General features: G+C 40.5%; 1 protein-coding gene across 1 annotated transcript; it reads right to left on the bottom strand.

The window, feature by feature from the left end:
* Positions 1-3,984: 3,984 nt before the first annotated feature.
* TXNRD3 (thioredoxin reductase 3) lies at positions 3,985-21,756 on the bottom strand. The gene is made up of 16 exons (XM_027700646.1): positions 21,575-21,756; positions 15,634-15,694; positions 14,087-14,196; positions 13,792-13,905; positions 12,916-12,988; positions 11,968-12,087; positions 11,422-11,564; positions 9,956-10,071; positions 9,622-9,847; positions 9,303-9,395; positions 8,785-8,861; positions 8,337-8,493; positions 8,040-8,147; positions 7,060-7,155; positions 5,499-5,633; positions 3,985-5,210 (listed from the first exon to the last, which is right to left on the bottom strand). Exons 1-16 carry the CDS (start codon positions 21,698-21,700, stop codon positions 5,148-5,150), a joined length of 1,818 nt encoding a protein of 605 aa, XP_027556447.1. The 5' UTR covers positions 21,701-21,756; the 3' UTR covers positions 3,985-5,147.
* Between the last annotated feature and the right edge of the window lie 3,109 nt (positions 21,757-24,865).

Genomic DNA, 24,865 nt, shown 5'->3' with positions numbered 1-24,865 from the left:
AGGACTGTAATTGAAAGCCTGGAAGTGCCAGAGGAAGGGGAAGAGAATTAATTTGTAAGGGTGTTTGCTCCAGGGAAAGAATGGGGCCTCTTATTTTGGGGAAAGAGAGTAGGAAGGTCTCATATCCCACTGGGATTTGACAATAATCTTGTCAAGGGGGACAGATGGGTAGAGGAACAGAATGAATCAGGCTGAGGGAAGTTCTGGCTGCAAAGGGATGGAATATTGCATAGTGAAGTCTTTGCTTCCCAATCTGCTTGTTGGTATCACCACCCAGGAAAGTTGGGATGGAAGAAGCAGACACATCACCTGACAACAAACCTGGCTTATACAGTCCCAGCACAGGGTTTAAACCACAAGGTGGTAGAGGCTCCATGATGATTTTTTTTTCCTGCTTGAGGTGAGGGAGGAAAAGAGAGGTAGGTGAAAAATCCCAGATGAAACCAGTCCTTCCCACCCCCAACAATTCTTTCCTGTTCTTTCCTCCTTCCCCTAGCAGTGCACCATGCCAGCCCATGACTTCCACTCCATCACCATCTGCAACAACTCAGACACCAGTGCTCTAAATTGCCCTCCGCCCACACACCACGCAAGCCCCAAGTCAGAGCACGTCCAAGGGAAGATTATGTAAGGAAAAGTCCGTGCCAGGTTTCCAAGAGTCACATTTTTACAAGGCAAGAAGGTAGTGAACCAAGCCAGCATGCACCCACAACCAGCAGCCTCTGCTAAAATCTAACAGCAACAACAGTGCAAGTGCTGCTTAAAGGGAATTTCTTGTCAAGACACTCACAAGTTCACAAACCTCAGTTCTCAGTCCACTTAGTTACAACTTATGTGTACCTGCAGTTGGCAGGCACAGAGCAGCAGCAGAGAGAGGTCAAATGGATCAGCAGGGAACTCAGCAAAGTGAATTCCTTATAGGTCATGGTATGTACAGAACCCCCAAACTCTTGTATTTCATAAAAAAAAAAAAAAAAGAGACTGCATTAATTAATTTTTATTCAAGTTAACTAAAGAAACAACACTTCTGTCCTTTCAGTGGACAAAACAAAGCTGCTAAATGGTTATAAACCTCGTTTATTGCAAATGAAATCTTCCAAAAACTCTGCTAAGACTTCTTCTACGTAGAAGTCAGAAACAGACTTTTTAGATTTTCACCACAACATTCAGACTGTACGCATTGTAAGAGTGGCAAATTGTTTAAAGAAAAGCTAGTAAAAAAGACTACAGCTCAAAAAAACCTCCAAACTTGGCTATGTCTACTTGAACCTCTATATAAGACAGTCATTCTTTTCTTCCCTATCCAGACACATCTGCTGCAGACACTTACGCAGCTGGTTTTGGTAATTTGATCGTTTCTCCCCTTGCAGAGCAAGCACCACAAAGCACCCACCAACACAACAGTCATGTTTGCTGGTCCAAAAGGAAACCACCAGTAGCCAGCAGACCAGTGACATTGCCTCTGCAAAATAAACAAATGGTATTTTCTATAGTGCCTTGCAGTTAGCGAGCAGACAATCAGTACTGCCTCCCAAACATCTTGTCATTCTAACACTTCTGAGCCAGCACAGGTCCTGTTTTTGCCATGCAAAGAAATTATCTTAAAGGATGGTTGCTATTTTTAGGGGCATCATTGGAAACTATGCAACTCTGCTCCATATTGTGAGCTCACACACCTTAATGGAGGTGAAGATATTCCATCACACAGACTGTGTATTGACAATTAAAAAGGAGTTCTACACCTGTCTCTTCATTTACTTGAATTACAACCTGGAGGATAAATTATATAATGTTGCAAACTCACCAAAACATGGTTTGCTTCATTAGATCCACTATTTTTAGTTAAAACGCTTGATCCTTCCTTCCTCTGCTGTTCTCAGTGCTTCTAAGGTGCATCCAGGAATTTTTCCTTTGCCAATATTTGGGGGAGGCTTGACAAGCACAAGATTGAAACAAGTAGGAACTCCAGTTTAGAGCTAACCACTCCCTTCTATTTTTCAATTTTCTTCCATTATGAGATGTGTTGAAAAAAGGTAAACACTTCAAGACTTTGTCAAAGCAGCTCTGAGGGGATTTGTGAGAATCTGAAGCTTCCAACAGTTCAGTTACACAGGAAAAATCTTTCATGTCTAATTCTGGAATTTCAATGCTTATTACAGAATATTCAGCTTCCCCTTTTGTCTCTGACTTGCCCCCACAGCTTTTGCACAGGCCAACAGGCTGCTTGTGTTACTCAAGGCAAATTACAGTGCTCAAAATATAATTAAAACTCATGCTATGTGGAAAGCCATCTACTAATTTGATGATTAAGTGTTTTCCATGTTTACAATAACTATAATCATAACCACTCCTGGACCTGGAATGGATAAATTTCACCAGTAAGTTAAAAAAAACCCACACGGCTTTGCTGTTTATCCACTGTTTCAAGAGCTTCAGTCCAGATATAGAGTGCCATAATTATCAGTGATCTAGACAAAACAGCTGAGACCAGATTCAGTCACAACTGAACATTTTCAGATGAAGCCTATAAAAGGTTCCTGGCATTACAGCATGAATAAACACCAGAGTATTTTTCAGGACATCCCTTCAGAATTTGGTGAACAACATCTAAGACAACAGAAATGTAAACACACCATTTTGCCTTTAATGCCGCTGCTGGAGTATCTTTACTACCCAAGCTCAGGGTATTTATTTGGTTGTTATAGGTTCTGCTTCTCAGATTGTGCCTTCTTCTCCAACACCTACTGTCCAGCTTAAAATTTTGGCTTTGAACTGTCTTGTTGTCATACAACATTTTATTTTACACAAGTGACATGTTCACTTCCTCTTGCTATTAGCAACTTACTGTATATTTTAACTGGAGAGTTTAAAGCTTAAAAGACTAATTGCACAAAGTTCTCAATGCCATCACTCTAAGTATCACCTAGAGCTGACAGATTGGGCAAGCTTGACATAAGGAACATCTGCAATTAGTACACTGTTACAGATATGCAAGTGGTAATTATTGATCAATTAACATGAACCTGCAAATCAAATCTGAATTTGAAATAAAACTCAATTAGTGCTTACTAATAGCAAATTCAGGACTTATCATTCATCGACTTGGCTTCCTCCTTCACTCCCTTCCAGCAGGGTCACACCAGGTAAACTTTGCCAGTCTGGGTCAGTTTCTCCTGATATAAAGCTTTCTGAACACTTCACTGTTTACTAAGTTTCATTTCAGCCATTTAGATTTCACAAAGTCTCCATCATATTACCTGCTCCCAGCTGTCCACCCTCATCCACACTCACCTCCCCTGACTTTTTACAACAGCTTAGATGAGCCTTTGGTTCATCCGCTGCAACTCAGTTTTACACTACTGTTGCACCTACTTTACTTCAAACTATAACACCAGATGTATTGAGGCAAACTTTTCAGACACACAACATTTTGGCAGTACCACTCTCAGGGTCACTGCTGCAGAAGTGACAGCAAGATGTGGCTCTAGCCAATATGAGACCAGAACAAGTAACTTCCCACAGCTCTGCAGCAAAGCAACACCAGCAGCTCAGCGTCTCCATGGTCAAATGAAAGTATTTTTCAGTACTACAGGCCCCCCCCCGCAAAACCCAAAGTCTCCAAGAGTTGTTAAATTTGAACACCAGCAAGAGTTGTTGCTCACACTCTAACTAGATTCTACTGAGCATCTCTGAGCTGTGTTGTAGTTAAATGCTATAACGTAGGTATTTAGGATCTTCTGGAATATACAGAAGCGGTATAAAATTGTTCTCTTAGTCTGAGAAGAGAGAATTCTGTATAACAAAATAGAAGCATGTTGGATATCTTGAGCAAGCCCCCAGGTGTGACAAGACAACTTGTTTCTCCATTTAAAAGATTACAGCATGCACAGCTCTACAGAGGTTTTGGTACTGCATGGGATAAACAACATAATCGAAGCACAATAAAATCTCAGGCAACATAAACCAGGAGGTCAGACACCACAGTGTGTTGTATTCATTGTTTATTGAACTTCAAATTCCATGGTACATCACAGATTAAATAGTTAAAAACTGTTTACTATCATACAATGTTCAGAATAGTCTTTCAAAACATCCCTTTGGACAAAACTAAGAGCCAAATTCAAGCACAATTCCCCCAAAACAGCACGTCGGGGTGGAAGAAAGCTTCAGAGTACTGACTGTACACAACACTACACAAAGCACACCAGGTCATTGCTCTGTGCTGCCACACATGATTCAGAGAGCAGTTCTAGACAATGCTTACTACCATCGTGGGCAGGCACCGACTGTATTAGTGGGGCAGAGTCTGCTTCCCAAAGATTTTAGTACTCCACTTAAGATCACAGACTTATAGTGGGTTCTGTAAGGTTTTTAAGTTACAGAGCTGAAACCAGATTTGGGCAAATTGACAAGGTCTTGCGCTTATGCTCTTCAACCCTGACACACAGGATGCCTACAACTCAAATTTTTATTTTAAAGACATGCCCTCACCTGAGGTCAAACAACTATGAATGTGAACAACAGCAATGTCTCATGTTACTTTGATGTTTTAGACTGGTTGAGGTGGGAGACTAGTGCTTGAACTGCACTGCTCAACACTGCATTCTATTTGTGCCGTCTTGCCTCAACTGAACATACAACTAAGTATAACAAAATTCATCAAAAAGATAAATCTGTCAACTGTAAACTGTTGGCAAGAATCATTCAATTATATATTTGTCTTCTACTTCAAGCATTTGTACAAGACACTGGAACCTAGAAGCATCAGCTTTAATTTGTGCAATTTAAGAATTTCCTTCAGGAGGAGTTCAGTCACGTGACTAGAGGAAGGATCTCCCAACCTTGCATGGAGCCATCAGTCGTAGCTCACCTCACAAGAAGGTTCCGAGCTAGAACGTCAAAAAAGCACCGCAGTGCTAATTCCAAGCAAAGCCAGGATTTACAGTCCAAGATTTTCCTGCTGTATTACTGTTTCCACGTGCAACACAACTTACTGAGGAAGGCTCTCAAAGGCACCACTCCCAGCTGCAGCATGTACAGTGGTACTGATGCACACGTTTACTTTGCTGCAAAGCAGTTGATGTATCAGAGCTTCCCCAGAACCAAGTGTGAACAACATGGAAACATGTAAAACAGCAGGTTTAACCTCAGCAGCCCTTCTGAGTGATGTCTTGTCCCGAGGCCTTTGTAATATCCATTGTAGTGAACACCTGTAACAGATCAAAAGAACTGCTTATTTACTGTTGTCTGCATTATCATCCACACGGCTATTGGTCTCCTCTTGTAAAGTAACAATGCTACATTTCTTTGAACTATTAAAACAGAAAACAGGTTGTAGTGCACAATTAACATGTTTCCTATCACATGTCAGTATCTTATGGTTAGGAGCTAAACAAATACTAAATAAATCTCAGAACACAATGTAGTAGTCTTTCCTTGCATCTAAGTGGTCTTCAAAAGCAGTTTTTAAATCAAGTTGTGCCTTGCCCCTTCCTTACCTCTGCACAAGTAGGATGGATACCAATTGTTTCATCAAGCAGTTCTTTGGTGAGACCACATTTTATTGCAGCAGCAAAACCTTGGGTCACTTCACCAGCATTAGGCCCAAGAACATGAAGTCCTATCACACGATTCTTTACAACACATGAGAGAAAAACATGAGTTAGTACAAGGCAAAGTGCAACAAAAGCTCTAGTGTGTAACTCCCACTACACTAGAAATGTATGTTATGGAAGCAGGTCAATAGCAGAGCCTTTAACAAAAAATTAACTACTTAAATGAAGTAGATCTGCAGTTCTTTCCAGTCCAGTGTAGCACAATGAAACAAGTTTTAAAATGATTACTCAGCACTAAATCAAAGATACTGTGTAAAACTAAATACATTCTAGTTTTATCAATTGTTTTTATGATTTTATAGATATACAGTATCTTTAGTACATTCAGATTTAATATTATTTATCTATGTTGAAATTAGGTCAGATAGAGGATCTGTTTATGCTGGAGAGCTTTCACTGGCTGTTCCCTCCCTCCCCAAGCAGTTAACAAGAGAAAAAAAGAAAACATAGGGTTGAACTTTGTCTTTAGCCAGATCTAGACTGATGGCAGTAGGCTACAAGTTAAAAATGGGTGTGGTTTGTTTCAATTTGTTTCCTGAATTGTTTATCAAGAGGCATACAAGCTGCGTTTTAAAACATTTTCCCAGGATGTTTCTACACCTTCAGAGATACCCTATCACAGGTCTGGCCATGATTTGCAAGAGAGGATACAAATTCCTCAAAATGAGTGACTTTAATACACTATTTACCTTACATTCTCCTTCAGCATCCTAGGAAAAAAACCTTTCACATAAAATCTAAATAAAGTCCCTCCTTCCATTGCGTTATTTTAATTAGGATTATTTCCAATGAGGCTCCAATAAATCAGAACTTTGAGCCTTTTTGGAGTCTTTGAAAAAGTGTTAGGTGGACTAATTAGAAAAAAAAAAAAGCTCAAAAGCCATGCTGTTTCATATCATTCCTTCTTTGTCTGTTCTCCCAGACAGTTTTGGGAAAAAGTATCAGACAGTATTGGCACTTCTGCCACAACAAGAACCCGCTAATCACTGAAAATTCCTGTATCTCATCAGTTTTTAAGGACCAACCACATGTTTTTCAAGTGTCTATGAAACATGCAAAACTGCACTTCTCAAAGGACAAAAACCACAAGGTCCAGAAATCTAAAGCAAGACAGTAGGTGGCACAGTTACTCAAAACTCACTTGGAAGAAAAACTCTGGCAAATTTCTTCACAAATCTATCAAATAAGAATTCAGGGTGAAGTTTCATAATGTATAAAGCCACCATTTGCTCAAACAGCTGCTAAACAAAGAAAAAAAACCCCAAACCCTAAACAAAACCATCAGCTGCCTCCAAATTGATTAGCCCTTTTAAAACAAATACTTATGTTAACAGACTGGGTAGAGCTGGCCTCAGGCAGACCAAATAAAAGATCTTAGTCTTTTGGCCTGTCTAAAAAGATTTCAAGAATACACTCAGCATATCCATTCCAGCCTACTACTTACATTGTCCTGTTTATTGCAGATAATCTTTGCATAACAGGTATTGTTATCTCTGCCTGGTACTGTCCATTCAAGTGGCCAGAACAAACTGTGATAAACCTGGGAGAATGACAAGAAAAAGTGCATTAGAATTTCACAAATTAATTCAGTCAGACATAATTCTAATTTTTAGTATCTTTATAAACGGGTGGTTTGACATTAAGCCCACTAGATGTTTATTACATAAACTAGACAAGACAGCAATTTCTGTTTCACCCAGTCCACAGAGGCCATCCTCCAAAAGTCAGCAGAAGACTTGACTCAAACCATGTACCCCTGTTTAAATACTTGATGAAAACAGCAACAGATACACAGCATTTAAGATTGTACTTCTAGAAAGAGGAATGTAAAGTTAATATCCAGTTACTGTGAGTTTAAACCTATTCTGCAGAACAGTTAACAGCAGGAGTTAAATAATGCCAAGTGATTTCAAAGACTTAAAGAGTTAAACACAAGGCATGCAAGCAGCTTTAATGAAATTCCCCAGGGAAGTGCAGAAGCCAGAAATTACTGTAGAACGTGGAAGTTATGCCCAACACTCCTATAGTCATATGATAAGGTCAGGAAAAAACTGATTCCCAATTCAAGTATAGAGAACCAGCAGAAAACAGTCAGTTCACCTCAGGAGTTCAGTATACTTCAGTAGAAAGTCTTTAATTCATGACAACAAGTAACAGTTTTGCAACCCAGGTATAGCCTCCTGAGGTCAAATGCTTCTCAGCTGCCTGCAAACAGCTACGTGCAATTCAAATGGTATTAAGTCCAGTCCTGGGTTTCTGTGAATCCAGTATCTTATTGGCCAGACGAAAACACTGCCAAAACAGTTCTACCTATCTTGCTAACCTTCTAATCTTGTTTTAACACTGTGCCTTGAGAGTAAAGCAGCAAGGCCCAAGAAAAACCACTCTCAAGCTACAAGTTAAATGATTCTTGAATGCTCTTACCTCCAAGTTTTGCTTTCCATATTCTTCTATGGCTCTTTCTTCAGGAAACCCACAGCTGCCATACTCTAAAGGAGTAAACACTGTCGTTGGTACGTTGATATAGTCACACTAAAAATAAAAAATCATATTTAGACTATATAAGTTCTATACATTCCATAACAGAAAAGTTGTATTAGCACTTTTTTTCTTTTTTACAAAACACTTGCAGAGCCCACAGACAAGTGGACAAATCAACTCAAGCAAATTTTGAGGCAAAAAGCATAGAAACAAGTTGAAGATGTCTGCTTATAGCTTTACCTTTCTGGAACTACCCCCATACAGCCTGCGGGCCAGCAGTCTCCCTGCCTGAATGGCAACTGGGGTAAGTTCAAGCTTTCCATCCAAGATATCCCCAATAGCATAAACATAAGGCACATTGGTTTGTTCTTCATCATTAACAGGTACTTTCCCATTCCTTTAAAACAAACAGAAGAGAACAGAATTCAGTATCACAACCCTCCTCAGAGCTCGGCAAAAAAAACAGAAGGGAGAAGCTCTGCCACAAAGGTGTTATTCTAACTACTGAGTACATTTTATTGAATATGTTTATGCCTTTTTTCACTTGAAAAAAGGTTTTAAAGGTTCACATAAATGCCAGGTGTAAGACCATTAAAAAAAAAAAAAAATCCATCAGTACCACTAGGTATTGTTAAAGAGTTAAAAAATCCTTGCATTCAGTGGTTTAAGGGAGTTGAGCAATACTCACTTCTCATTGATTTTGACACCAATTGTCTCTAATCCAATATTTCTGGTACATGCGTCACGACCAATGGCTATCAAAACCTAAAAACAAAACCCCAAATTAAACACAATAACTTTATGCAAGAGAAGCATAACATAACACTTCCTTTGGTCTTCTACTGAAAAAACTGAAGCACATGAACAAAGTGGCTTTTTCAAAATTTTTTTCAGAAGCCACCAACAGTTCAGTCTTCCCCATGTGCAACTTGTTTCAGAGATGCAACAAACAGCAAAACAGTACTTTCAGAACAAAACCAGAAGCAACTGTTCATATGAACTAAATTCCAGACACAAAGTTTCTTTCACCCATTCTGCGGACAGGGTTCAAATGAAGACGAATATTGAATTTTCACATATTTTTTTACGCCAGTAATTTAGATTTTTCAAGCAGAATTTCCCTTTAAAAGTTGTTCAAGATAAAAGTATTTTCGTACATTTTCACATGTATCTATATGCAGTTATTTCAAAGCCAGAAATGCTTACAGTGTTATATTCTCCTTCGAAGATTTCCTCTCCCTCAGTAGACTTTGCCGTCACTTTCAGCCTCCCCGGCATGCCTTGCTCCAGCTGTTCAACCTGTGCAAATCATTGTAAGCTTAGAACGACCCACAGAGCAGAGATCATTTACACTGTCACTTCAAGCCTTGACCTACTAATCTATCACTCAACAGTAAAACAGCTTAGCCTCATAAAACATTTATTTCTGCAGAGAGCCAAAGCCTTCCCAGACAACACCTGCATTTTACATGTGCTGTTCAAAGTAACCTTGTGTGGAGAGAGGAAACCTAAAAAAAGCACTTGCCTGAACAGGTACAAACTTCCTGATGAACTTCACGCCGTGTGTTTCCATGTGAGCACCTACTTTTTCAGCCATCTCTTGGTCAAAGCCCCGCAGAAGGATGGAACGCACCATCACCGTGACATCCAGACCTAGACCAGCAAGAAATCCTGCACACTCCAGAGCCACATAGGAAGCACCCACAACTAGAGTTTTGCCAGGACAGTAAGGCAGGGAGAAAAGGTCATCGCTGAAAAGGAAAGAAGTGTAAGTTACAAGGTTCTTCCAACACAAGCTTGTTTGTCTTTGCAGACACTAGAGCAGACAAAGTTCAGTCTATTGTACCTTTTTATCTCACCTTGTAATACAGAATTCTTTATCTCCAGGGATACCCAGATATCTAGGCCTTTCTCCTGTTGCCAGGACAAAAGTCTCTGCTGTGTGATAGGTTACTTGTCCTTTTCTATTAGTTGCCTGTTGATAAAGATGCAGTTAAGACAGTCTTTTTCATAGGTTTTAAAATAAAAACTACGTTTAAGAATGAAGAATAAGTGGTTTGAAACAAGATCTAATGCATTTAGAGATGCCACGCAGGTCACTGAAGAACAACAGGTTTAAACAACAGACTATCAGGCTTTTCTCACATTAGAGCACTCAAAATCACTTACTTTTTGAATCCCGCCCATTTCAACTACTCATTTATATTGAACTACTTGTAACAACTTCACTTTCAGATTATAAAAAGCCACAACAAACTAAGACCCTCTCTGCCCCCCCAATAAAAGGCCAACGCAATGCTAAAGACAGAATAATATCAATTAGTTCTTAGGCTAATGTAGAAATTAAAAAATTAAACTAGTTGCATGATTTCAGAGAGCCTAAGATCCAACCTTAAGTGAATTCAAACTAATTTAACTTCTAGAGATTCTTGGTCTTTCTCTTCCAAAATCTGACCTTCGTTCTTGCTCTTTAGTTATTTTCCAACAGAAAGGGAAACTTCCCCCCCATTGGGTCAACAGATAATTCAGGTTGGAAAAGACCTCAGGAGGTCATCTAGTCCAACCACCTGCTGGAAGTCTTTCTGTTCTACTTCATTTATTGACTAAGGACACTTAAGTAGATGACCTGCATGCCTGGACACTACAACAGTTGGTACATGAGGTACATTGAACACACTGCTATCTTTCACTGCTGGTCTCCAGGTCTGAAACACTTGTAGTTCAGCCTTGATAATGAAAACAGACAATTACACCCACTGAACGCTACAGGTGCCTTCAATATGCACTTTTCTAGGTTAACCTTGGTACAGTATGATCACTTACAGCAAGATTGCCAGCACATGCTTTGTCTTGCAAAACTGACAGTTTAATTTGTATGCTGATACAGCATAAGGTTCCAGCAGTGCTGTTACGCAAGTGCTTAATCTGAATTTAATTTCAATAGTTTTTATGCTTTAGTATGAAGGTTTTCCAAGTTGCAAAATCATACAGCTAAAGCTTTTCTTTTTTTCCCCTCCTCACTCAGGCTGCTGAACTCAGTCATGAAGTTAGAGACTGAGACCACCTTACTCTGTTCTTGCAAGACACAGGTTTAAAGATGTCCACATTACTCTTATGTAACACTTACTAGGTTTGCAGACACTGTGGAATGTACTAAAGTACAATAATTATTTAAATCAATAACTTATTTCACAAATGAGTTTTTAACTTCAGCTGACCTAAGCCGGCAATGTTAAGATGAAGCCTTTTCTGTGCTGGCTTTTAAAAGGCAGTTTTAGAACATGAGTTTTCCCTCCCAATTAAGTCTTTTAAATGCAGTGCATACCTTAATTTTGTGTGGTTCAACGAATTCTCCATAAGAATTGAGGTATGTCACAGACTTTTCTCTCAAGGACACTCGATAGCCCCAGTTTAAAGAACCAATGTAGTTCTGAATTGCTTCTACCATGATCTCCCAGTTGTGTTTAACTGAAATAAGACAATAATTTCATATTTAAAGAAATAAAAGTGCAATGAACCCTTAAAAAAAACCCTTATTCGCTATATATCATGCTAAGAAAACATCATTATCAGTAATGAGGATAATTATTAAGGTCTTGTTCTACTATGCTAATATTTACTTGACTTGCTACTATCTGAAATAAGTCCATTCTAGAAGCTCTTTCATTTATTTCAGATAATATAGGGAGCAAAACACAATTAACTTTCAACCCTAAAGGTTTTTATGACTCAAGAAGGAGGATGCCTTCTGATTCACCTAAGAAAACTACTGAATTCTGCTTCTAATTTATTGAGTCCAAAGCACAAGAACGGTCTTGAGCTCAGCATCTCATCTGTACAGTCTTGGGCTGTCCTCCCTGTTCTTACTAACCTTGTTCTTCATACTGCCACCCATATTTCCTTGAATCTTGGAGTGCCTGGCCCAGAAGTGCTGCTTGATGCATTAGCTTCTTAGGAATGCAACCTACATTTACACATGTGCCACCAAGTCCTAAGATGGAAAGAACCACGTTATTGTTTCAAAAAACAGGACATGTATGCTTTTCCTATTATGTGCTTTATATGATCACCCATATATCAGTTGGTGAAGTTTGCTACAGTCACACAAGTAACATGAAATTTCTGTTGTAAGAGACATTTTAAAATACAATGAGCACACTAAGCTTATAAATTTGGATTCAGCTTAAGAAGTGACCAGACTCACTGAACCAAGATGGGTACAGTGTATCTTAAACACAGATCCAGGTTACTTATTCCACAGTGCTTAAGATTTTGGTCAAGTTGGCAAGTAAGCAAGGCAGAAAGCCCAGAGTTCCTAGAGTTTAGTATCAGCTATTATGAGGAATTTGAAACATGCATGTGTTTGACATACTACCTACAAAAGCACATTCATTCCTCAACTAAATAAAATTTCACCAATGAAGTTCCTTACTCATTCTAAACTTCCAATATCACTAATAAGGTCAGACAGCAGGTGTCTGTAATTATGGAAAGGTGAGACATATATAGGCATGTAGCCACTGTTCTAAAGGCAGTTGTCCACAAAATAGAACCAGTGCACACACACCACCCAGACACTATTTGAAAGTGATCAAAACTAGAACATTTGACAAAGAACAGAGTTAGCAATGCACAAAACAGCAAGAACTATCCAGAAAGGCAGCAGGCATGCCAGGAAAACAACTCCTTTTGTTATCTGAGTACCAGAATTACAGGAATTCAGCCTCAATTTCTAAGAACACAAATCCATGATATATAACATCTCAGCATGTATCACTGGTACTGGAGCATCATAAAATACATGATAACAGAAGCTTACCCCATGAGGTTCCAAGAGGTGTTGGAACAACATAATCCAATACCATTACTTTCTTTCCCAAGGCAGCAGCTTCCTACAAAAGATACAAACGACCAGTCAGCATTACTCAACCAAGAAGGCTTGTCCAGTCATTAATGTTCGTGATACACTCAGCACTAACAGAAGGCTTCTTTACTGTCTTTATTAGTTAGTTTCACTATCATATATGGCTCTTCTATCTCCTTCACTAGACAAAAATTGAAATCCCTCAGAAACTATTACTTTCTTCCAAACTTTGAATGTCTGCTTATATGTTCAACGCTGCATCCCCATCATCCTATGCTGTTAAAACCCACGACCTGAAAAAGGTAAGAGATGGGCTTACGAGCCTATGATACTCTTCTACCTCACCCAAAAAAATATTTATGCTGTTAGGTCTCCTTTTCCCTTAGGAGGGCAGGACTGACTTGGTATGTTCATGGATGAAAAAAAAAAAGTGACAGCTGAAAGCACTTCATTTCAGGTGACTGATGATTCCATATCCTAAAGTGTTAAAAGTCTTCAAGAGTAGCCTTTAAGTTTTCTATATTACTGTTTGGAAGTGTTAAAGTGCTTGTGTATTACACATGAAGAGGTACTTAAAAAACATTTGGTTCCACCCTCAGCCAGAAAACTAAAACCTATTAATAGGATCAAGACCTGAATAGACATTGGCTAGAAACTGGTCCACACAGACCATTATCTCCTGAGTGAGCACCACTACTGGTTCATCAATTAACAAGTTGAACAGTAATATTCATCAAAATATACACTGTTTTATAGTAATATAATTGAGAGATTAGCTTTTGAAGAAGTTTTACATACAACCTGTTCTTTAATGAAATTTTCATGACATACCTTGGAACATGCAAGTCCACCTGAGCCACCACCAATGATAATGAGGTCATATTCATAGGGTTCTGTATCTTTGCTATCCCCAAGAAGTTTCTGCAGTGATCCGTCCTGATAAGCCTGAGAGAGAGAGAAAAAAAAAATCAAATTAGCACACACATTTTTGAGCAAACAGCAGCTGAGTCACAGTGACTCCGAGCTAGAACACCCAGTCTAATAGGTCACACAAAATTTAACTATGATCAAACAGCAAATTCACTCAGTCTTGTCTACTTCTACCTGATTTTTAAAGTTAAGTTACCTGGTACGTAGCATCACAGCCACCTATGTGAGTTCCATTGACAAATACATTAGGCACTGTCCTCTGATTAGTTAACTCTGCCAACACTTGCTGAATACTGGCCCCATCATCTAAGAATAAAAGGAATGGGTACATTATGAACAATTTTCAGGAAGAGAGCTTTTAGAACAATCTGAAGTATTAAAGGTTTGGACTGTGATACACCATAGGCCTGCCAAGAAAACAATTCTATTATAAACATCACATTTGCAGGTTTCCTGAACATAAGCAAGTCTTCAGAAACTACTTGTCAAAGGAGTATGCTTACACACAGAGATTATACTGGTGTTTCAAGCCATAATTCTACAGAATGAAGTTAAAGTAATAAGAGTTTAGTCCTTGTATTTCCTGGATTCTTATCAGTCTCTTCCTGACAGTGTCACACTTGGTACTACACAAAAATTCTTTTCCAACTATCACAGGAGATCACACAGACAGCTTTTCTTTCACGAGAGCTGTCTGGTTCTGTATCCATGCACATAATTTTGCCCAGCAGTTCTGTATTATGAGAATATGGGGAAGAGAAGTATGAACATGCTTTTTTACTTACCTTAAAGCTACCTTCAGACTTTTTCTACCCACCACAATGTCTTAAACTTTCCAATTTTAAAATGATCATTGCTTGACCTGACTTGTCATCTGAATCATTAGTACCTACACACAGGCTCGATTTGGATCTCTTGGCAGTAAATGTGAAAATGAGCATTTACAATAATCACTTTGACTAAAATCTTTTTATTCCAAGACCCCATCTATTTCATATCAGTAATCTGAGCAATTGCAAGGGAAATACATTATTAATTACAAGTAATTCCAGGGTAAAAAAAATAAAAAAGGGTTGTGCATTGTACTTTAGAAAAAAAATTGGAAACTTAAGTTTTGTACAGAAAAAAAATTGATAATACATATTCAACAGCTTATGAACAGTGCAACTAAGAGTTTACTAAGAATCGTGCAAGAAACTACTTGTTCCTAAAACTACATTAAAATCTACATGCACTCTGTACATATATGCATAAAGCACTGCACATATCCTAAAACTAAAGCAGCTTGGACTTTAAAAAAACCCCACCTCAAACTAGCAGCAGCCAAGGTACTGGAATTTACCCTTTCTTGCAGTGACTCAGCAACTCTCCCAGTGAAGGTCACCCATACACCAAGTCAAACATTAACAACTCATCTAAAGCCACAACAGAAACAGAAGTAGGAAATAATACTACAGGCTTTTTTTCCCAAAAGACAGAGCTCCTTGTAGAGAAATCAGATCTCACATCCTCTAGCAATTGCTCATTTTTACAGTTAAAAAACCTTCAGTTCTACTAAAAACACATCCTTTTTTAAAATCCACATTGAAGACTAATTACTTCTATCTCTGCACATATTAAAATGTATTTTAATTGTTTTTATGTATCCTCTGATTAGTTCAAGACAGCCTAAGGAATCATGCACAGTCATCCATTTTTAGTTACATTAAACAGCACGTGATGGATTTTCTTTCTCCTACTTACCAGTCACATCAAGCTCCAAAGCATAGTACTCCACACGCATGGAGCGGAAGAGTTCCTTCACCTGCAACACAAACAGACACGAGGCCAATGCAAAGCTTTCTCAACATCTGACATTCAGCTCAGGGTAAAACTCATTGTTGGATATACACAGGGAACCTCTAAGTCTCAGTTACGACGCTCTGAGGGCTGGGCTCTACGCAGCTTTGCTAAAGTTTGGCATTACTTTATGTTTTGCACTTAAAGCCAGGCTATTTAACCTTCCAAGTTTCATTACCTAAGGAAAAGTTTCTATGTACAGTTTCCTTAGCTGCAGACTCCTGCGTCCCTGACATACCAAAAGCCATGAAAGTGGCTGCCATATGGAAAAACAAAGAGATAAAGCAGCAGCAAGATTCTTTGGTAGTATTACAGAAAAAAAGAAAGCAAAAGAAGGTAGTAGAGAATGACATGCAAAACAAAACACTCTCAAGAAAATAAAAAAAATCTGGCATTATAAAAAGCTGCAGAAAATCTTAATACTTTCCAAGTGTACTCAGCTGGGTGTTTTTCTAACCTAAGTTCTGGATGGACAGAGTGTACCATTACCAGATTCAAACCAGGCAGCCTTTTAGAAACAAGATTTTTACAGTAGCATTATTTATTAAACTCTCAGTATTCAAATTGTGAATTGTCTTCCAGATGGACAATGCCATCTCCCAGGCAACTATCAGCAAGACAAGAGGGCATGGTCTTAAGCTGTGCCAGGGGAGGTTTAGGTTGGATATTAGGAAGAAATTCTTTACAGAGAGGGTAATCAGGCACTGGAATGGGCTGCCCAGGGAAGTGGTGGATTCTCTGTCCCTGGAGGTTTTTAAGATGAGACTGGATGTGGCACTTAGTGCCATGGTCTAGTAATCACAGCAGTAGTGGATCAAGGGTTGGACTTGATGATCTCAAAGGTCCCTTCCAACCCAGCTGATTCTATGATTCTATGCCATCCCTCACGGCACAGGATGTAGCATTACATACAGCAGCATTTACTCCTTTGAAATATAATTTGCAGACATGCCCATGCAAATAAATATTGTAAGACTATGTGTTAAAAAAATAAATCTGCTTTAATCATAATTATTTGGATGTGAAAACAGCTCTAGCAAGAATCACTAAATGCCTGTATGATGGATCCACTTGCCAGCATGGAGTCTGAACATTTTACAACCAGCTTTCTGATGAACCTCAAATTTACTGACAGCGCTTCATTAAGAGTATGTTGAGTCACAAGAATATTAGAATAAGTTTAAAGATGTCAAGCACATGATGAATAAAAATGTTTTTAATGTTGCTGTGATCCATGCTGTTACTATGCTGAAGACTGAGTATTTCAGTGCTTTCTGACGAAGTTTCAGCTTTATACAAACAGGAAGATTTTATATTCTGTACCAACCACATAGTGAGCTTCTTACCATATCATGCATCAACCACAACATACAAAAATAAGCTCTGCTTGTATAATTGATTGTATTGGTTCTACAGTTGTAGAATAATTGATGTTGTAAGGGACCTTTGCAGGTCATCTGTGCCAACTCCCTGCTCAAAGCAGAGCCAAAATGTGAACGCTGATCCCATTGCTTAAGCACTGACCTCTCATTCTGAACATCCACAAGGACAGAGACACCAGAACATCTCTGGGCTGGTTCAGTGTTTGACCATCCTCACGGTAAAGAACTTCGATCTCATTGGAGTATCTCCCACTGCAACTTATGTTTATTGGTCCTTATCCTTTCACTCCTCAACTCTGAGAAGAGTCTGGTCATCTTGACAGCTGAGGACAGTAACTAAAATTCCTCCTCAGCCTTCTTAAGGTTCAACAAACTGAGCTCCTCCTTCACACATCCAGTGTGTGAGACACTTAGTCCTCTACCCATCTAGGTTATCTAAAAACTTTGGTCCTAAGCTCCCCATTACCTTCAGGCTTGCTTCCTGGAATGATTATGGCTACAGGCTGAATGAAAGGAAAACAGCAGTGGAACTGCTCCAGACCTCCACTCTGCATCTGCCATTATTAAGCCCAAGCTGAATGCCATGAAAGATCTAAAAAGCAGAGCTTAAAGAGATTACTACTAGGATGTGATAAGTTAAGAATCTGGAGGGAAGTCACAAAACTAGCTACTTGGCTGCTGGTCTAGTTTGCAGCAAAGTAGCAGAGTAACAGGCAAGATTTCATTAGTTTGTTGTTTTTTTTAAAAAAAAACCTTTACCAAAACATTGCAACAGCAGCTGGCAGGGGGGAGGACAGGACAGAACATTAGTATAACAAGAAAGGATTACACTCAAGAAAGGACAGATTTAAGGCATTTAGACCACCTTTATTCTCTACTGAAGATATGTAGTAGAGAGAACAAAAATCAGAAGTCAGCATCCTGATTAGAAGTAGCTATTGAACTTTATACTTATGAACAGATTATACTTGTGCTAATGAAACTGAAAGAAAGAACAGTAACAAACATATGAGCAGTTACAAAATCTTCAGTGCATGCAAGAGATAATAGATTACTTCATTTTGGAAAAGGAAATGATTAGGAGTAGAAAGATAACATACACTAATCATGAGTAATATCTAGATAAGGTGAAGAGGAAATGATTTCTCAGAAATACTCACTGGAGCACTCAGCAATAACTGCTTTTTCCAGAAAACAATTTTGAAATGAAAAGTAAACCTCCCTATGGAACATAACCAGAGAACCCAACACTGTACAAGGCAAAATTAAAAGGAAATCAAAGAAGCTATTAGATCAACTAATGAAAAAAAAAATCCACTGAAAACTTTTAGCTCAATAAAACTAATCAAACTCAGGTCAAGAAATTCTGGTCTCACACTGCTGGAAACTCCAGCAGCCTGCTGGTCGACTTTCTTCCCTACAGCCCAACCCTAAAACTGTAATTTCTTTAAGTGTCTGGAATGAGATACTCGGTTGCATGGTCACTCATACAACCATTTACTTCCCTTCTCACCAATGCAATGGCCTCACCTACCTACTAAACTCCAGTTTTCACAAAAAGTGATAGACTAGAAACACTTCCAATTATTATTTAGCAGTAGATAATTTCTGTGAAACTGAGAAATTGGCCTAACTTTAGAAAACTGTTCCTGGAGATGCTGTCACTAGGGTAGCTAAGCAGGTTTGAAACAAGCTTCATACCACAAAAGTAGTTATGGTATGTCCTAAGTCTGCTGTTTCACGTATTAGCTAACATTCCATAATAGCTACAGCTGAATTGACCAGAACCCCCGAGGATTAAGAACATCATCTGTAATAGCATAAAATATAACTAAAATAAACAGCAACTTCTGTGCAATCACAGTTGTTGCTCCTCAAATTTCAACATATCACAGTGTTCAGACTTGTCATTTTTTCATGCTAGAAAAACCTATGTTTTCTTTATGCATTTCTATCTTGCTCAGTATCTTTTCCGGGTGCTAAGAAATTAAAGAACAGCCAGGTTGTTATGACAAAAAAGTAATTCTACCACCACCCCCTCTCCACTGCTGTCTTGTTAAACCAATTGAACAATAAATAGCATTTGCAGAAGAACAACTGCACAATTGCCAAGTCATGTTACTGGCTAAACTGAATACAATCAACTATTTAATTCACTTACAGAATTTATTTGCAGTGCTGTTTCTGAAGAAAAGAACAATCTTAATTTTCTTCCAGCACAGCTACCTCCATTTGAAATAAAGAATTCTTTCCATCCCCCAAATTAGGCCCTTTTTAGAGCATGAGTGTTCTCTGCACTTGTGCTAATCATCTTCAGTTTTTCAATTAATCCTACCAAAAGCACATTGCTAACAGCCATCCACAGCAAAAGACAGACACAATGCACACTATTCATATCTATCTTTAAGAACTCAGAACTATGTGATTACAGGCTAAGTACCCAAGCTGTAACTACACTTTTAAATTATATCCACTTCATTAATTCTACAGACTAGATCAGCTAGCAAGAATGCTGCATTACCCATTGTTTTCCCATTCCTTGCGCTAATTTCTAACTCTTCAGTGGGAGTTGTTAATACCCACAGTGTTGAAGATATTTCTGTTTTATCACTTGATGTCTCGTGAGGCTTCCTTCTCTCAAACTTTCTTCTTCTAATTCTGTCTGCAATCTATACCTCTGCTACAAGTTTTCTTCATTATATTACCTACATATGTTATTATGAACAGAAACATAAGCCAAGGAAATCTACCTAGCAATCAGCTCCTCTTCCCCCAGCCCCATTTGTCACCTGTTCCTTCACAAAAATTCATACAGTCTTTCAACTCTACCTCCTAGAAAGGGCCATCAGAGAGGGCCCTCCTACTCCCAATAATCATTCTTCCCCTTTGCAAGACAATAAAGATTATATTCCTCATATCTGACTGCTTCCCTGAAGCAAATAATCCTGCCTAATGGAGAAGGTCTGAACAAACGCAGGAAAAAACAATCTGGAATTTAATTACTACAATCAAGTCTTCTTTCCCCTCAAGCTCACTGCCTTAGTCTAGACCTACTGCAACACCAGGAACAGATGAAGGAAAAAGGCCCAAGGCTTAAAAAGTTACTGTGCCATTGTATGACCTCAAAACCACTGGACTGAGTGCCATGAGCATCAAGACTTGCAATCTTGGTCAGTAAAAGCAAACAGGGCAATACAGACAGGAATTACTAAGTATTTCTAAATGGGCAGCACTGAAGTCCTCAAGAAGAGGATTTCTCCACAACAGAAGGTAACATTTCTGTCAACTGGACTAGACTGGAGCAAGACTCCAACACTTCATTTACCAAAACTTCCAGTGAGTAAATTGTTAAGTAAATTTTAAAAGGATTTGAGCTGCCTAATATGCTGTACTATCCGCCAAAACATAGTTAGAGAGGAGGCATTTGTTTTGTCTATCCTCTCATACACAGAAGCTTCCTTTCCCAAAACCTCAATTAAGTTTTAAGTGAGATACAATATACTCATGTAAGTTTTTTACAAGAGGGTCATAACATTTCCTCCCCCACAAGAGCTCCCGGAACTAAACCCAACCTACACGTGGGAGTGAGGCTTCAGAGTATTTTCCTGGTTGTCAGTTCCATTGAGGAACACCAGGACTCGATCCCACAGTTCCAATTATGTTTTCCCACCACGGTCACATGAAATATGGCAGTGTGGGGTTTAACTAAAATTTCATAACATGCTGTTTGTAAACATCTAAGAATCTCAATGCCTACAAACACCCACACTCTGTATGGTCTATGACCAGTGTGTTGGTATTGTTAAATTCTAATGAAGGCCCTGGTTTTTTTTTAATTACTCTGGCTCAGCAGTTACAGCCACCCTGTGATATTGATGCACAACCAGGGCTAAAAACATATTTTTCTCTAAACATCACAATTAACCAAGAGTGCCTTTTTTTTTTTTTAAACACACATCAGAGCGAGCATTCAGAACTTAAACTTGCTATACAGTCAACCTTCTCCCTGAAATTTAGAAAGAGCAGAAAACAACCCTTCCCTGGGACGCAGCTTTGTCCAAGCTGAACACCAACGTGGTACTCAAACTTCCAGGGAGAAAGGAACACATCCAGCACCCTGAGCTTCGAGCAGCAGCTACAGAAGCTGATCAGAACTCTCCACACATCCATCTACCCGCGTGGCAAAGGGAAAAGAACTACCAAGGACGCCAGTTCGGATCTTTGCCTCGTTTCACGCCTGGTAAGTGGTTTCCAAGGGCTGGCACGTGGTGCTCCAGAGGAACGGGCACAGCGCTACCTCTGCACGCTCCAAACCCCATCCCCACACCGCCTGAGCTCAGCCCCGCTCCCCTGCGCCCTTCCCTGCCCGGGGCGCTCCCGGAGCAGACGTGTCCCCATGTACCCCCGAAGGAAGAAGGGCCCGCGGGGGGACCGCGCCGAGCCCGCTCCCGCCGCCGCCTCACCTTGTTGCAGTACGGGCAGTAGCTCTTGCTGAAGATCATGACGCGGTGGGAGGCGATGAGGGTCCGCACGCGGAGCTTCAGCCCGTCCCAGTCGGGGAGTGGGGTCTGCCCCGGCGGCGGTGCCATGGCGGGGCCGGCTGAGGCGGGCGGGCACCGGCGCCTTCCCCGCGGCGGCCGCGTTGACCCTCGGCCGCGCCCCGCCCCTTCCGCGCCGGGCGGGGGGACGAGCCGGGCCGGCCCACTCACAGGGAGCGGGGGACAGCAACACGCCTAGAAGGGCTTTCCGCCCTGCATTTCAGCCACATTCTCTATGAGTCATTGCAAAGTAATAAAAGTACTTTTTTGTCAGAAGGAGAAGCGTTACTACTCGCCTAAAGGCGTTCTAGAGAGCGATAAACTTGCGCTGTTTAACCCACCATCCCCCCTGCAATAAATGGAATGAGCCAGCTGGAGGGGGGCGGGAGCGCGCATGAGCGGGGCGGGCGCGCGGCCCCGGCGGCCTGAGGGCAACGCTGGGCCGGGCCTGGGGCGGTGCCGGGCGGGGTGGCCACGGGTTTGGGCATCTTAGTGTATCTCCGGGGCTGTGGAGAAGGGACAGTGCCAGCGGGGAGCGGCTGGAAGGGACAGCCGGGAGCTGGGGCTGGCGCAGGTGTCGTTCTTTCCCCCCTCACGGACCGTCCTGCCCGGATCGCCCCATGCCCCGGCCTGGAACAATCGGCGATGGCCCCGGGGCCCTCGGACTTGTCCTCCCTCAGTGCCCTCTGAGTTAGGGCGAAGTCTGGGAGATAAAAGCTACTTTCTGGAAGGGGGGAGGAGCCTCCCTCCTCTGCCTTCACCTGCCCCTTGGGTGTCCATTACACAGGGAGGACAACGGGGACAGATAATAAAATGTATTAAGAAATAAAATGGATTATGGCTTGAGAACACAAGTCAATAGAAAGCAGTTCCCTTTTCTTACACACTCCGAGGTTAAAGGAAGGGGATGCTGAAGCATCTGGTACTGCTTATTGCAGACTGTTCTCTTCCCAAGAATCCTAGTAATTGTCAGGACCGAAAGCTGGAAGGGGATGTTTCCTGGCCAGAACAATGGAAAGATCCTATATCGGGGCACAGGAGGAATCCTGTCTGGTTACTGCCCTGCTTCAGCAGGGTTTTGGCTGGGGAGTGCTGGGCAGGGTGCCGAGATCCCAAGAACTCGGTCATCTCCCCGGAGAGCAACCCCGTGTTTGCCGATTGCTGCAACAGCTTTCTGTGAGCGATCGTAAGGGGTTGTCCTGGTGCAACATCTAAGAACTTCACTCATGGTACTAAATCAAACCTTGCAACCTTCTGCGTGACAGGAATTATTTTCCATAGGTGAGGAAATCACAGAGACAAGTGATTTCATAAGGTTCAGTAGAACAAAGCACGTAATGAAGTCCAGTGCGCTCTCCCACGCCTGCCACAGACCAGTTCTACTGCTATTTACTAATGCTAAAAATAACCACATATAAAAGCTGTAATGCCACCAGTGATAAAAATGGGCCTGGTGGGTGACAATTAAATTGCTTAATTCATTTTTGATCATGTGTATGTATGGTGTTCACTGCCCAATGAGCTTGAAAAATTGTATATTGCATTTATTTGAATGTTGGCCATGAAAGAGTTCTAGACTCAGAGTGTTTCTACACTCCTCACAAAGAAAAATAAGCTCAAGTTTTCCAGCCTTTTATTTCAGTATCAGCATGTAGGAAAGTGGATACAGTACCTGCAGCTACTAAGATTTGACATAACATGTAGGGGCCTGACCTACTCACTGTACTTTGTTCATAGTCCAGCCAAAACTGCTTCTTTGGTTCCTAGCTTTGGTTAATTGTTCTCTCTCTTTCTCAGACTCTGTGTGAGAAACATGACTACTCCTAGTATTCTTACAGGAATTAATATCACAAACTCAAAGGTTTGTACCACTGTCTGAAGGTTGGTAGGTTTTCATATTCAGCTTGGTCTGTTTTCTCCAATATAAACATCCATCAGCTCCAGAAAGGTCAGAGAAAGGAATAAATATTCAAAATATCTTTTTCTTTTGGCACACTCAACACTGATGGCAATGTGCCAAGTTCCATGAAGAATAAATATCCAAGGCAAATTATGCCACTTGAGGGTTTATATTCCCTCTGTGCGCTCCCTGCTGTTGGTTATTATCATCACTGTTACCTTAGAGCAAGAATGGGGTAATGGTTTTAAACTAAAGGAGGGTAGATTCAGGCTAGATATAAGGAAGAAATTTTTTACAATGAGGGTGGTGAAACACTGGAACAGGTTGCCCAGAGAAGTGGTAAATGCCCCATCCCTGGAAACATTCCAGCTCAGACTGGTTCGGCCTCTGATCAACCTTATCTAGTTAAAGATGTTCCTGCTCATTGCAGGGGGGGTGGAGTAGATGAGCTTTAAGGGTCCCTTCCAACCCAAACCATTCTGTAGATATATGATTCTATGAAGAATGGATGGGGGGATAATATCGACTTGCAACCCAGATGGGTGATAATGGAAGCACTGTGATGGCAGTATATTGCTTAGCTTTGTTTTCAGTCACTGTAGATGGTTGAGAGAAAAGGAAAGGATTGAACTCTGGAGAAAGAAGAGAGAAAATGACTGCTTGGTTCTAGAGATGAAGGGACTGCCACATTAGTGTCCTGCCTGTGCACCCCAAGAGCTTATAATGGCCCTGATTATTGTTGACAGACTAGGCCCTGAATCTGTCTTCTGTTCTGTGAGTGTTTTTCTCCCATAGAATACCAGATCATACTCAGCTCTCAGGATCTTACTCTTCAAGTGTGCTGGGAATCGATATAAGGGGTTGACTAGAGCTGTTTGGGCAACCATTCCACTCACTAGGAGACTATGTCAAAATACTTGAAACAGCAGAAATGCTACAAACATTTACAAATGAAGTGGTTTGCAAGAAGAGATTTTGAGGAAGGGGCAAGTGGCATGTGGAAAGAAACAGGAAATTGTTTCAAGCACAGAACTGTGAAAGACTTGTTTAATAAAGGTTTAAGCATGCTTGCTTGAACTGTGGCTCGCTGCAGGCCAGTCAGCAGCTGTACAAAGCTTCCCCACCTTCCACATAAAAGGTCTTGGTCTGCTTTCTCTAATATAAACTCTCTCATTAAGACAGTCCTCTCCTAGGCATTACTCAGCTCAGTCTGAGGATTAGTAGAAACCAAGCCACATAAAATAATTCTTAATGATGTAGCATAGTGTGCTATGGGAAAGCATTGAGGTAGAAATGGGTAGGGGAGGTTTATGAAT

The sequence above is a fragment of the Neopelma chrysocephalum genome, unplaced genomic scaffold (assembly GCF_003984885.1).
Source record: "Neopelma chrysocephalum unplaced genomic scaffold, ASM398488v2 Primary Assembly neopelma1_147, whole genome shotgun sequence".
Classification (NCBI taxonomy): Eukaryota; Metazoa; Chordata; class Aves; order Passeriformes; family Pipridae; genus Neopelma; species Neopelma chrysocephalum.
Note: the sequence above shows the minus strand (reverse complement) of the source record. Positions and strands in the feature narration are given on the sequence as shown.